The sequence below is a fragment of the Fundulus heteroclitus genome, chromosome 3 (assembly GCF_011125445.2).
Source record: "Fundulus heteroclitus isolate FHET01 chromosome 3, MU-UCD_Fhet_4.1, whole genome shotgun sequence".
Taxonomy (NCBI): Eukaryota; Metazoa; Chordata; class Actinopteri; order Cyprinodontiformes; family Fundulidae; genus Fundulus; species Fundulus heteroclitus.
Genome location: NC_046363.1, coordinates 45,547,248 through 45,562,616, shown reverse-complemented (window position 1 = coordinate 45,562,616; position 15,369 = coordinate 45,547,248). Strand labels below are relative to the sequence as shown.

General features: G+C 42.6%; 1 protein-coding gene across 1 annotated transcript; it reads right to left on the bottom strand.

Annotated features, from left to right (window-relative positions):
- Positions 1-4,608: 4,608 nt before the first annotated feature.
- Positions 4,609-14,782, bottom strand: psmc4 (proteasome 26S subunit, ATPase 4). The gene is made up of 12 exons (XM_036135546.1): positions 14,696-14,782; positions 12,614-12,712; positions 12,215-12,401; positions 10,309-10,455; positions 10,117-10,226; positions 8,353-8,446; positions 7,503-7,670; positions 7,348-7,424; positions 5,787-5,955; positions 5,119-5,174; positions 4,900-5,029; positions 4,609-4,803 (listed from the first exon to the last, which is right to left on the bottom strand). Exons 1-11 carry the CDS (start codon positions 14,726-14,728, stop codon positions 4,916-4,918), a joined length of 1,254 nt encoding a protein of 417 aa, XP_035991439.1. The 5' UTR covers positions 14,729-14,782; the 3' UTR covers positions 4,609-4,803; positions 4,900-4,915.
- Positions 14,783-15,369: the final 587 nt, after the last annotated feature.

Here is a 15,369-nt window from a genome sequence, read left to right as displayed (position 1 = left end):
GTTGCTGGAGCGCCTCTGCCTGCTGTCCAGGATCTGTTTCATAGCCGTCGTTAGGAGCGGGCCGCCTCAGATCCGTTCCATGAACCGTTACATGTTCTGGTGTCGGTTACACCGGAGCACGGCAAGACAACCAGAACCACTGAGGGCTCCACAGCTGCCTGCCTGCCTGCAGCTTTTTAAACACAAACATTTTCAGTAAAGTCAAAGCGACTCTGTTAGGAAACAGTTTTTCCACTGGTAGAACACATCAGAATATTTTTTTTAATTATTTTTTTAATCAAGAGAAAGTCTAGCCCAACACTGGCCTCCATATGCTCACATTATTCTAGTACAGTGCTTCTCAAATAGTCCTCCTAAAAGTGACAACAGCACCCCCTGCTGTTTGGTCTGTACCTGCGGTCAGTAGTATGATGAATACTATTTATAAACTCCTACAAAAGTACAAAACTTATGTAAATTAAGTTTGTCTTTATTATTTACGGCCGGATATTATTTTAGCCATATGAGGTTCATAGCTGGCTAAAAGCCATTTATATTGTTGTTAATATTATATAGTTTAAAAAGTGTGCCGCTGCTGAAACGTTCTAGTGTTTAGAAACCAATGTTATATGTTAGAAATTAACCCTTAGATATGTTATAAAATTTAAAAGGGATTCTGGGTAATCTTCAGAACAACATTTAATGCATTGAAACTGAAAATGATTAAAGTTACACATGTTGGTGAAGATTCTCAGTCATCAGGTCATGAGAAATCCCCCCCAAAAAAAGTTACAAATAAAACAACTGGACTTCTGTTCCGCAGCTGAAGACGTTTCTCTTCCCATCCAGGAAGCTTTCTCTGTCCAAAATGTCTGGATTACTGTGGCGTTCCCGGCTTTATAGACCCGCAGACCTCCTCAGAGTTTAGACTCACCTGTAGAGTCACCTGGAACTGGTCGCCCCAACAATGGAGAGTCGTTAGGCTCCTAGTTAACCTGACTCTCAGGGTTAATAATGTGGTCTCCATTCTCACCAGGCAGTCCAGTAAAGGCAGCTTGTTGTCGTCCTCTGGTGAACCTGATGTTGTCGTCCGCTGAGTTGATGTGTCTGGTGAAAGCTCTGAGTTCTTTTGCCTGGATTTTGAAACCAAACATGGTGACAGAGGAGGCTGCTAGTGGGTCCCCGTGGGTTTCAGGGTCCTGGCATGAAGTTATTGTTTAAAAACCGTTGAAGTTCTGGAACAGAATCCGGGTTGAAAGTCAACATTTCACACAGATGATCGCCTCTGAAAGTCACAATTACCCGTAAGTGAAATTTACTTTATAGTCCTGAACAAACATGCTCAATTAAACCTAATTTCTTCATCTGTTACCAGAAAATAAACTTAAATTTTGTAAAGTTTTATGACGGCGACCCAGGGTGAGCCTTTGACCCGCTGAAGGTCCCAAATCTGACCTAAATCTGAAAATGTTCTGGTACCGGCCTAAATATGAGGGATAAAGCAGCAAAAGTCTGGAGAACCTTTGATGACCACAGGAGAGTCCAGCTGAGAACTGGACCTCCTGCGACGGGTTCTGCTGTAAAATCAGAGGATTTCAGGCTCCAGATGTTGTGTGGATTTCTGATGCAGGGACGTTGGAGAAATGGCGCAGACCCGTGCGTACCGCTTACTTCCTCGCCGGGTCTCAGCAGCCCAGACCAGGATGGACAGCCTGGTGTCGGCCTTGTGGGACGGCATCTTCCCCGGCCTGGGCTTCGGGCCCAACCACAGGTTTGAACGAGTCTTTGCCAAGATGCCCCAACACCCGGAGCAGATCTGTCCGTACTACTTCGACCAGGTGACCTGGAGACTTCCTGCTGCGTCGCCCTGGTCGGTCCGTCTGTTGGAAGCTCTGATGTTTGCTGCTGGCTTCTTTGTGCTCAAACCCAACCTCCGTCCTGGCTCTAAGGCAGAACAACCTGCAGCTGCACTGCTTCCAGTCCTGGGCGGACTTACAGAACGAGAAGCAGAGGAGCGCTGAGCGCCATCGCTGCGGCGAGGCCGACGCCGGGGTCTACCTGAGCCGACTGTGCCAGCTCCAAGACCTCCAGACCGGAGGCAGCATCACCACGCAGACGCTCATGCACCTGATGTACGACTACAGCGGCTAACTCCCAGTTCTGCCAGACAAGTTAATAAAACGTCTCTTTGAACATTAAATATGAGGACACTTTCTGTTCTGTAATGATGGCGTAAAGGAGACCCACCCAGGACAACTGGGTGGTCACGTTGAGCGTCAGAGGAGGATTCTGGGACTTCCTCCTGGACCGGCGACCTTCCAGGTCAGGCTGCTCTGTGACAGCAGGTCCTTCAGATGCAGGAGCACAACATCAAGGTAGAAAGATATCAGCAATGACCTCAGAGCAATGCTGCTGCCCATCAACCTGGGGAAGGTCTAAAGGTCTAGATCTTTAGACCTTTAGACCTTGTTCGGCGGATCCGGCCCGCCGAACAATTTAGTCCGGCCCGGTGGCTATATGCATTATCATTATTAAAAAAAAATAATTTTATTTATTTCCCCAGTGTCCTGTCTGGCAATGTGTCAATAAGAATTGTTGTCTTAATGCCAAAAAGAGCTCATCAGATTTGACTTTCACAAGTGGAGCAGTACTGCTTTTGCCATAGTGCTCCGCTTGATTTATGAATGTGAATAGTTTTATTATGATTCATGCGGGGAATATCTCAAATGATATGGACACTACAATGGGAAAGTAGGAGAGGAAAGGAAGAACAACAAGAAAAAAACAAAAGGTGAAAGAAAGAGGAGATAAAAGGAAGAGAATGATAAAACAATTATTGAAAAAAAACATGTACTTTGTTTAATTGAAAATCTGCAGTTCCTATATTGTCCATGAGGGGCGCTGTGTTTTAATTAGCAGATTAAGCTTCAGGTGTGGAAAAATTTATATCATTTCTTAATTTTTATCTGTTTGATGTATTTTGTCATGCAGGACAGTGTTTTTAAGTTCCAAAAAATGTGAATAAATGTTTTTCAACATTGTACAATCACTGTGATCAGTTCTTATGCATAATGCACTGCAGTAAATGTTTAACAGAGTAAAAGTATTGTTGAAATTGCACATACTTTTCTTAAAAACGCTGAGGTTATTCATAATATATTGTGTAAAAGTGAAATTAATTTAATATAAAAATCAACAACAAGTCCACATTTATTAGTTCTATTTAATCTTGCAATGAGTTTACTCGTGTGGCCCTCTTGAGATCAGATTAAGCTGAATGCGGCCCCTCAACCAAAATGAGTTTGACACCCCTGGTCTAGACCATCTGAGCTCCATCATTCTGCAGAGAGGAACATTATTCCAGGAGAACATCTCAGCAGCTGCTTACCTTCCTGGGTCAGAGCAGGAGCTCCACCTCAGACTCTACAGGCCTCAGTTAGCAGGTTAAAGGTCATGGCCATGAGCCAGTCTGGCTGCTTGGAAGGGTTGAAGGAGAAAGAACCAAGATGGCAGCAGGACTGAGGTCAGCAGAGCTGGAAGGACCAGAGATGATGGAGCATGATGGACAGAACCATGATGGACAGAACCATGATGGAGGATCCAGCGGCTGATCATGAGCAGAACCTCTGCAGCTGCTGGGTGTTCTGCTTTTGGATGATTTTCTTATTGGAGATGTAGAGGTTAAGCCGACGCTTAAAGCCACTGGAGTGTTTTTAAACCGGAATCTTATGGTTGACGCGCATTTGCTTCTTGCAGTTAAAAAAGCCGATTTATTTCCAACTTTGCTTGATTACAAAACAAAAAAATGATACGAACGGCCAGCTGTGGGTTGACAGCGTTTTCCCCGCCAAGCGGTTAAAACTGATTTACTTTTACGGTGAAACACACACCCATCATTTCCTTTCTTATATAGACCTTTGTCTAAATTGGCTTCTACAGGAGATTTAATTAATCTTCCATTTCAGCAGAAATCTTTTGGGTTTTTTTGACAAAGAGGGAAAAAAAACCTCCCCACAGTAAAATCAAAGTTTTATCTGTTTTTTTGTAAACCTTGTTTCATCTGAATTAATCTACAAGAACTAAAGTCTGGTTGTTGTTTTATGCTCAAACCATCCAGCTCGGTGGTGGATCACCAGCTGAGCTCCTGCTGTCAGCGACTTAAAGATGATCCAGTCGGTCTCGTCTTTCTGTCCGGTTCCTCCCCTTTCATCCTCTAGACCTGAAAACTGGACCAGAGTTTATCTGCTCAGCTGTTTCTCTCCTAGATGAAACCACCAAGGAGCATTTTTTGCTTTTCTCTAACATAGAAAGTACTCCTGGCCCTGCTCTGTCCCAGAGTGAATGCTGCCACCGACCCGATGCAACCTGCTGGGTCTCCCCACAGAGAAAAGGAGTAAAATCCACTGAACGGACTTTCTAAAGAGCCTTGAAGTTAATTGGCTCTACGTGAATAAACTTAATTAAACCCAAGGATCAAACAACCTGTGAAAAGCAGATATTTAACTGTCGACAAAAGAGCTGCAGCTGCTGAACATGAATCTAATCAATGCATCCAATTAAATCTCCTTTTAAACTGAACGCTGGTAAAAGATCAGCTTTATTCGCGGCAGGAAGGGAGAAACAACCACATTAATTTCCCTTTTTATGGAAAACGTCTTTAATGGGTTTAGTATTTTTTTTAAAGTAACACCTTGTGAGCACATCCACATACAAACGTCTACTAGCTACATTTATAGGAACCAGCTGCTGCTCAGAGAACGTCTCCCTGGCCGTCCTCCGTCTCTGGGTTCAGACCGATCCGGCATGGCGGCGCTGCGGCGAGCTAATTCAGTCCAGAGGGAAAGAGAAATAAATCAGTACAGGTAGTACATCCACCGCAGCTACAGAGACCAATCAGAGACGAGTCTGTGTGGACACCTGGGGGGGCGGCTGCTCTCTACTTGTAGAACTCGTGCTCCTGCTCGTCCTTCTTGATGACGGTCTTGTACGCCTTCTCGAAGTCCTTGGCGAGGACGATGTAGCGGTTCTCGCGCACGGCCAGCATGCCGGCCTGAGGAGAGGGGAGCGAGACGAGCCCTGAAGCCCACGTTTCACCTGACAGAGTTAAAAACGATTGGACAGACTGAGGCGCCGGCTCACCTCCTGGCAGATGGAGTTGATGTCCGCTCCAGAGATCTTGTCGGGTCGGGCGACGTCTGAGCCGCAGTTAAAGACCAAACACGACAAAGAAGAGGCAGAACATAGAGAAACCGTCCGCCAGTCCCTGCAGGAACTCCAGAACGAATCCAGAGGAAACGCGTAGAGCTGGGAGAGCTACGGCTGGCTGGACGGCTCAGAGTTTATGCTTCCAGGTAAGGCTGGACGATAATTCAACCACAATAAATATCAATAGACGTATATGTTAGAAAAGTTCAACAGAATAACAGTTTTCCTTCCTTTTACATTCTAGCCATGTAGGTTAATATTACATCATTACCTCCTCCCAACCAATCACAACGCAGAACCAGGAACCAAGCTCCGCCCCCTTCAAAGAGTTCAGAGAGCATAAGTTCTTTTTTATTTTTTAAAAACTTACAGTTTTGGTTAAAAGTTGGTTGAATAAAGGGTTGAGTTTGAATTAAGTGTTTGTGTCTTTATCTAAAAATAAGTCATTAAAATACATGTTTTGAATTTGTAGATAATTATTAATATTGATCAATATGGTTTCTATTTTATTGATATGCCTTTTTTCCCCCCTGTATCTTCCAGCCGTACTTCCAGGTGTTTAATCCTGATTTTAATGGTTAAAGAAACGGCGTGAAGGATACAGTCCTCCAGGTCGACCTCCTCAGAGAGGTTCATCCTGCTGGTGATGGTGGAGAAGATGAGACGCTTCTGCCTGCGGTCGGGCAGCGGGAACTCGATCTTCCTGTCCAGACGGCCGGGTCGCAGCAAAGCCGGGTCCAGAGTGTCGGCTCTGTTGGTGGCCATGATGACCTGAGGGGGGGGGGGGGGGGGGGGGGGGTGTTCAGAAACAAAGGTTTTAAAGAGAATTCATTTTTACATGAAACGCTAAGTTGGTAATAGCAAAAGTGAGTTTTCCCCTCCACTGTCGCCACATGCATGCTCAGTATGAGGGATTGCTGCAAAGCCACCGATCGTCTGCTGCTCATAACCATTCAAGCTCTGAGTAAATGCTCAGAAGAAATCAATGCATAGATGAGCAAAAATGTTCTTCAATTGAATAAAAACAAAATTAAAGCAATAATTTCTGGACCAATAGAGGAGGGATCCAGAGTTAGCTCACAGCTTCAGCTGCTTCAGCTAGGAACCACTGATCAGGCCTGAAACCTGGGAGTAGTGATGGACTCACACCTGAACCTCCATCTAAAGAAAATTACAAAGTGGACCTTCTAGAACCTGGAGAGCATTTCAAGGATTAAAGGACTGATGTCTCAGCCGGATCTGGAAAAACTGATCCATGTTTATCTTTAGTAGAACTGATCACTGCAACAATGTTTTCACAGGTCTGCCTAAAAAGTGGATCAGAACGCTGCAGCTGATCCAGAACCTGCTGCCCGAAAACTGTAAAAGTGCTGAAAACCTTGAATTCCTTTAAATCAAGATTAAAACACATTTGTTTAGGATTGCCTTCGACTGTTCTAGTTTCTGTTTTACTGAAACATCATTAGTTCAACTTTGTAGTCCAACTGTTTTTTAAAATCATTAATAACTAGCTTTTAGTTTCCATTTTCGTTTTGTTGTTTAATTTTTTCTACATTTTACTCCACCTTGTTTTTATTTTCCTATATTTTAATCATGTGAAGCACTTTGTGTTGTCCTCGTATTGAAATGTGCAATATAAATAAATTCACTGAATTTAGAGGAGAGATTGCTGCAGAGCTGAACTTGGCTGAATGGTTTAATGTGTAAAATACGCCTGAATCTGTAGGATGGGATTAAATCATGTTTCTTTACATCAATGAGGTCCGTTGGGTTTTCATAAAGACTAATGAAACATAATTCGTTGTAAGTCTGCACTTCACAAACCAAATGAACCGTTTCTGCATCAAAGCATCGGTTCATAACCGTCATCTGATTTTATTAAACTACAAAAAGCATAAAAATAGATCTTGTTTGTTCAGGCGCTTCTAGATAGAACATTATGGATGGATTTAAAGAACTATAGTTCCAGTATCTGAGCAGCCAATCACAGCTCAGAGCCAATCAGCAGATAATTGGGCGGTTCTGGTTCCCGGCTCACTGGCAGCTGTGGGTCATTTCTGACCCGTTCCTCCCGCCGTTTCAGGCAGGAAGTCCGTCTGAAGCTTTGACGCGTTTGACCCGGCAGCCTGTAGACGGACTGGGTCAGGCGGCTCCAGGACTCACCTTGACGTTGACGTTCTGGTCGAAGCCGTCCATCTGGTTGAGCAGCTCCAGCAGGATCCGCTGCACCTCCCTGTCAGCTGCGGGGAAAACAGCAGAGAGGAGGATTAGCCGGCGCCCCGCTGCCTTCAGGAGCGGTCAGAGAAACGCGGCCGCACCTCCGGTCTGAGCGTCGAAGCGCTTCGTGGCGATGGCGTCGATCTCGTCGATGAAGATGATGGCCGGGGCGTTCTCCTTGGCCAGCCTGAAGACGTCCCGCACCATCCGAGGCCCTTCGCCCAGGTACTTCTGGACGAACTCGGAGCCGACGACGCGGATGAAGGCCGCTGCAAACACACGATGAGGGTCGGTTAGTAAAACAGGCCGCTAGTCTGGCTTCAGTCACTTCCTGAGGAAACATCGTCACTGGAGACGAGGAGGAGAAATGAGCTCAGCTGCTCTGGTGAATTCTTCATGGACCTCTGACTCCCTGAGGTGCTTCTTTTTCCAAATTAAAATTCCAGACTTTTTCAAAACTGATATTTTTTTTCCCAAGACCTTAACTTTATGTACTTGTATACTTGTGTGCCTACTTCATTGGTTGAGATTGTACAAACTGTTTATTAGAAATGTTAATTTTTATAGGCTAGTATTCAATGAACAAATGCATTATTCACAGTAAATTATGCTTTTACTGATGAAAACATTTCAAAACATAAAAATCACAAGTACATGAATTTCACATAAAACAAGTGTTTGATTCCATTAGGCTAATACAGTTCATGACCAGTTAGTAAAATTATAGTTTTATAGCCTACCTTCCTATTTCTCATTTCACAATGCCTTTGAGCATACTGTAAAATTCTACCATACATTTTTAAGACTTTCACACAAAATTCAAGACTTTTCAAGGTCTGGAAAACGGTGTTTTTAAAATTCCATACTTATTAAGACTTTCAAGACTTGTGCAAGCACCCTGCTCAGGGAACCAGAACGGTTCTGGTTCTGATGAGCGGACAAAGCTCTCACCTGTGGTGTGGTGAGCCACAGCCTTGGCCAGCATGGTCTTGCCGCAGCCTGGGGGGCCGTACATGAGGACTCCTCTGGGCGGGTCGATGCCGATCTGAGCAGAAATAAAAGCGACGGGTTAAAGCGTCCGGACGGCGGCGGCGTTCTGACATCACAGGAACCGGTTCTGATGAGGCCATGATGAGACCGTCACGGCAAAAAGGGAACTAAAAGCAACATTTTACTGAAATTAGTGTATTTGTATTGATTTGAGCAGCTAAATAAGACAATCTGCCAATGGAATAAGATTTTTGCTCTTAAAATAGGAACAACTCATCTTCATAACCTTATTTCAGGAGCAGTTTATCTAATTATCTTATTTTAGAGGTAAAAATACTCATTCTAGTGGCAGATAATCTCATTTAGCTGCTCAAATCAAAGAAATAAGATCGTTTTAAGAAAATGTTTCTTATTTTTAGTTCCCTTGTTGCAGCGTTGGAGCCCGTTTTACAGTGATAACCGTTTATCAGGAGGTCCAACTGGGTCTGTCATGCGGAACAATAAACCTGCACAATATATCCAGGGTATATGCTCAGTGTGCGCATTATTAATAGTTTGGAGGATTGCTGGCTGACATGTTTCAGGTGGTAACTTGAACGTTTTTCAGGCTAATGTAATATAATGCTCTAACATTGTGGAGCGCCACAGAACAAGTTTATTTATTCGATTCAGCCCAAAATAATCCATAGTGGTGCTGGCAGCTGATTTAAGGCCAACTCCAGTCCTCAGGAACCAGCACCTCTGCTTGAACAGACCTGGACCCAATGACCGGCCCGGTACCAGGCCCGGGCAGAACCAGGAGGACTCGCTGAGGTCGCTCAGCCACGGTGGAGCATGAAGGACTGCACCGCGGCTCCTGAGAGTCGGTACAGACCGTAACCCAGTTAACTCAGTTTATTTCCCCTCGTTAACTAAAGGGAAATCCAATTAAAGTTAATCACTGCAGGTAGAGTCATTTTTCACAGGATCTCTGCTTGTTCACACCAATAACTTTCTACACTAAGAGTAAGTCACATTTTGTTGAAATTACCATATTTTTTCCTTGCTTTGAGCCGCTAAATAGGAATGTTTGCCATTAGAGTATTTTCACCCTTGAAATAAAATAGATATCTTGCTCTTGAAATATGATGAAGATGAATTGTTCTCATTTTAAGTGCAAAAATCTTATTCCACTGGCAAATAATCTTATTTAGCTGCTCAAATCAAGGTCAATTTCAAGAAAATGTTACTTTTAGTTCCCCTTTTTGCAATTTAGGAAGTCTAATTTTTCTGTTCTTCCAGTAGAGAAACAGAATCTTTTTCCATTCTGTTTTATTTCCAGCCTGTTTGGATCGGATCAGTACCAGGACAGACTCTGCTGCTTCATGTGTTTATGAGCAGATTTCTTCCTGTTAAGATAACCTGATGCAGCCGGTTTTACTCGGCCTGAAAAAGGAGCCCAAGGCATCAGAGAAGATCCTTTAATAAAACTCAGAGGATCCTTCCTGCTGATCAACGTGTTCAGGGCTGATCTGAGGTCAGTGAAACTAAAGCAACAGAAAACAGATTTGGGAGAAGCTCTGAAGTCTTTGTAGCTCCAGCAGCGACTCGTTCAGGTTTTAATTAGAGGCAAAAACGAAGAGCTGCTTTGTAAACTCTAAATTAGATCTTTAGTGTAAAAGGTTAATAAATTGTGTGTTTATATCAGGTTAATCCAGCATTTAGCCAAAAGGCCGACCGTCTGACCTGTTTATAGAGCTCAAAGTGCGTGAGAGGCAGCTCCACGGCCTCTCTGACCTCCTGCTTCTGGATGTCCATCCCACCGATGTCGGCGTACATCACGTCCGGCTTCTGGTCTGTGAGCACAAACACGGTGAGCCGCTAGCGTTAGCGCCGCTCAGCGCTAACCCTGCGGCCTGCTGGGAGGACGCGGCGTACCTGACGTCAGCATCATGATGCTGCTGTCGGCCTCCGGAGGAAGGACGTCCACCAGGGCGTTGCTGTGTTTGTGCAGAGCCACCGAGGCGTTGGGCTTCAGCAGCTCTCTGTCGATGGTGCTCAGGATGCGCACGTAGTAGTTGGACCCTGGAGGGAGCGAATAAAAGCGGATCGGATCTCAGCGGACATTCACAGCGTCTACCAAACGTTCAATAATTCAAGACCCGGCGCTCCGTCTCCACCGAGTTCAGCCTAAAAACATCTGAACACATAAAAACACATCTTAAAAGGAAGCTTCGGTCATTTATTTATAACCTCTAAAAGCTTTAGCCTTCCGGTTTTTACTCTCCTAAATACGTTCAGCTCATAAATTACAGTAATAATACATTTATAACTAATGAGATGATAGAAACAAACAGGACAAAACCACCGTTTCGGATAAACATGCAGTCTGATTTCAGGAAATTAATAAACTCCAGGAAAACAGGCCTGTAGGGAGACGCATCAATTATTTCATCCCAGCCAGAAGACTTCGTCCTTCTCTGGGTCTGTTGGCCGTTAAAATATTAACATTTCCTGCTCCTGCAGTGAGTTAGAGGTTCAGAGTTTATTTCTGGTGGACACCGGGTTCCTAAAGCTGCATAACGATGGATTTGTAGCAGAAACCTGCCTGCAGCAGGAAAAAAACAGACACGTTCTCCATTTTTTAAAGGCATCAAGTTTCTGAGACACTTTCCAACAGCGAAGAACTTCTGCTTCGTGCATCAAATGTAAAGCAGCGAGCAGCTAAAGCACTTAAAGCCACTGCGTCAGATTTAGCATAAGCCGGACAACAAGCTGAATATTTTAGCAGGACGGCGCCACATTCAGGTTATTCTGTTAGAAAGCGGAACGAGGAGGAAGAAGCAGGAGCTGAATACTAAATGTTCTGTTCGGCTGTGGTTCCTTGGTTGGTAAATGCAGGGTTGCCTCTCTGGCGCCCCCTGCAGGGCAGAATGGAACTGCGTAAAACAGCCAACACTTTATATAACTGAATGTCATCGACTCCTTGATATAACAGCAGTTTACTGGCGTCTCCCTGTTTAAATGTATTCAAGGAGTTGCTGAGATTATTTAGCAGATTTTTGGAGATTTTAAAGTGAGAAGCTTTACTATTTATTAGTTATTATCCTATCGATGTACGAACACGAGTATGGCTGGGTGAATGTGGCCAGAAAAGTCAATTTTATTGTTTCCATAAGGTGTTCTGACCGCGTTTCATGATCCAGATTCTAGTCGTTGAACCAAGAAAAGCAGAAAATAAACCTTTTCTTTACAGACGTTAGAAAATAGTTAAACATTAGTTTGTAGTTAAACTGTTTTTAATGTTTGCTTTTAGTTTCTATTTTCCCATGTTTTATTTTGTTTCATTCCTTGTACATTTTATTCCAGCTTGCTTTTATTCTCTTTTTATTTTCCTATGTTTTAATCACGTAAAGCGGTTTGCGTCGTCTTTGCACTGAATGTGCCGTACGGATAGATTGGCCTTGTTTAGCGCACTAAGCTGCTGAATAAAGCTGATTCTGGTTACATGTCGCCTGATTTCAGACGTTTGCTGTCATTTTGCTGCAGTTCATCACTGCAACAAAATAAGTTTCAGCCTCGGAGAATGAAAACTAGATTTCCACATAAAAGACGTTAAACTACCTGAAAAATGCTTTAAAGCGAATGTTTGTTTCTTTTGAAAAGAAACTCACTGGGCTGATACTGGGGGGCAGATTAAACAACACCAGAGGAGACTTTCTGATCTTTTTCATTGACATAAATTAGCTTGATGTTCAGGGAACCAGCTGCTCGACTGGTGGAGAAGGCTTTTTATATGCAGCCCATCACACTGGAGGTGAGGGAGAAACCGCGGCCCAGTTACCTGTGGTGGAGCCAACGATAGCCGTGTTCTGGTCCACGGCCTCCAGAAACTGGCCAATGACCAGAGGGATGCTCTGTATCCTCTTCACCTCCTCCTGAGCGTGCAGGAACTCCTTCTTCAGGTTCTTCTGTTCATCCTTGATGTACTCCTCCTGCACCTCCAGGAACTCCAGCTCCTGCTGCAGCTTCTGCACACAGACACCAGAGAGAGCTGAGGATGTGTGGCAAAATGGAGCCTGGTGACAATTTATTCAACAGGAATGTCTTCAATCAGAGCAGAAATCTGATTTAGTTTCATTTTATTAATCACGATCAGCATTTCTCCTCCAGCTCAGCGTCTGCAGACGTGATGGCTGTAAAGTTTGGTCACACAACTAAACAGATAAAGACGACGTGAGACCTTGTATCTGGTGTAAAGGTCCTCCAGATCTTCTGGTTCTGGTGCCAGGAAGGACAGAGCCGTCTGCGGTCTGGAGCTGAGCACCGAGGGAATCTCCTCCTGGAAGATTTACAACACAATCACTGAGTTATTAAGATCAAACCCAGCAAACTAACCTGGAATTTACTGAATCAGAAGAATGTACTGAATCACTCCCGTTAAGTTGTTAAAACTTGATTAACCTCCCAAACATAAAACCGTCTTAAAATGTCCCGTTATTTGTTAACTGGAGTCAAACGGTACCATGTTCTCTATTCTGATTATTACACCAACATGTGAGTAATAAGCTGTGCTAAGGGGATCTATATGGGTTTAGACAGGCAACAGCTAACATGTTAGGCCATTTGTTGTTTTAGTTATTACAACAATAAATGTGTTATTTATATTTCATTAATTTTGATGATCTTTTAGGTACAGACGATAAACTGGGAGCAACTCTCTGAGCCGCTGGTCGTCAGCAGGCGACAGCTGAGTGAAGGCTCCCCGTTGATCCAGCAGCAAACAGGGGACTGCCTGACAGAGGTGTGGCGGAGGGGGGGTGGGGTTGACTTATAGCAGGAGCACAGAATCTTGGTTATGCAACATTACAGTTGGAACCACATATTAAGCCTGCTTCCTGATTACATGTGGGCAATGTTGGATGGACTTTCACTGCCTTCACGCCCGGTACAGAGACCCAGAGAGCGATGGGGGCGTCACATGTGTTATATGTTTTTTTTAACTTTGTGTGAATCTGCATGCTTCCATCTGCCTTTTATGTTGCTGCTGCTGCTACACCTGAGTTTCCCCACCGTTCGACAACAGAGGAGATTTCTATTCTGTTTTGGTTCATCTGAAATAATTTGTTCTGTTATAAGGAGATTTAAACCGAGTTCTTGGTGCTACTTAACAAGACAAATCAAGAAACCATATCAGAAACAATGAATCCAAATAAAGTTTGGGTTAATTCCTTAAGCATTAAAAAGCTGCTCAACACATCCAGAGTCTCTCTGAATAGATTTTATTTTTCCCGATATTATTATTATTCTAAAAACTGTATTTTCAAACACAAACACATAATACAAAATTTAAAAAAGTAATCAAAACTTCAGTATTTGAAATGTTTTATAGTTTCACTAAAACAACTCAAACATATTGAGAACGATTAAATATATTATTTGTATTTGAAAAGCTAATTTTCAACAACGTAGTTTTAGTAAAATGTCCCTTTAATATTCACAGCAAATGTCTTATGAACTTTACAAAACAAAGGCACATTTTATGTTTTTTTCCCTTTTTTTCTCTTCTTATCCATTTATTCATGTTTTTATGTATGTATTTATTGGACCATGAGTGCGGAATAAAGTTCATCTATCTATCTATCTATCTATCTATCATTCTTTCTTTAAAACTACAAACTGATCCAGCGTCAGTTGGGGCTTAAAGAAGATATTTAAGTCTGGACTCAATCAATACAGTGATTATTTATGTTTTTACTTCATAAAAATGCTATTTATTTACCTCGAAAACACTTTACTGCTTTGACTTTCTTACAGTTTTACACTTTCTGCGGTGAGTCAGTTGAAACGTCTGCCCAATTACATCCTTATTTGCACATAAGTCCCCCAGTTTTATAGCATTTATAATTTCACAGCGATGTTTTTATCAGGTTTTCACAGGGACGCCTATCCTGGTGGTTAGCATGCTGCTAACGCTGGTAGCATCAAACAGAACCAAACAACAGGGCTTTCTAGCAGAGATATAAACATTAACACAGGTAAAATATTAACACAAACATGTAAACACAGATGAAATATAAGTTCGTCATAAACGTAAAAGAAATGGCATTTAATTATCTCTCCCAACGCGATGCTAAAGCTAACAGCAGCAGCACCGAGCGGAGAATGAATTGGCAGGTTTCTGCTTCAACAGCTTTAACGAACTAAAAAAAACGGAAAACACGACTTTCACCGACCACCGAAGAAGAAACTCGCAAACATGGTGATTCACTAAAGTCTGTAATTACAACTGAACTCAGAAAGAAAGGGCAAAAACCGATCTTACCGGGCTCTTTTCTACAGCAACGCAGTCCTCCATGTTAAAATTCTCTATGGTGTGACGCGTTGACGTAATGCGTCAGCGTCAGTCAGGGTTTATGGGTAATGGAGTTCTTTGCGTCGGCTCTGAGCGTTCCAGGCAACTACCAAACCCCTTAGCGTCACCAAGTGGTAGAAAACGAGCATCACATCGTTAAGGAACAATAAAAACTGGACTAGATTAATAGAACATCAACCCTCTGATCCCATCGATACTGGAATTTAAACACAGACCTTACATTTAAAATATCAATATTTCTGTATTAAGAATAACAGTAATAATAATGATGATGATAATAATAATAATAATAATAATAATAATAATAATAATAATAATAATAATAATAATAATAATAATAATAATAATAATAATAATAATAATAACAATTCCTTTATAGTCCTACTAATGGGAAACTTTGTCTTTGCAATGTTCCATCCTTTTGGGATGAATTCTAATGCTTTTTTCCAATGAATAACATATTTTCTATTAAAGATTAAATATGCTCAATGTTACTTGTCTGCCTATTTTTTAAATTTTGTTACTCAATGCATGCATTGGTATGCAAAATTGTACACAGAGTACATTACCAGCAGTTATATGATACCATTAAACGAATATTTAAATCAATAAGACCTAAATAA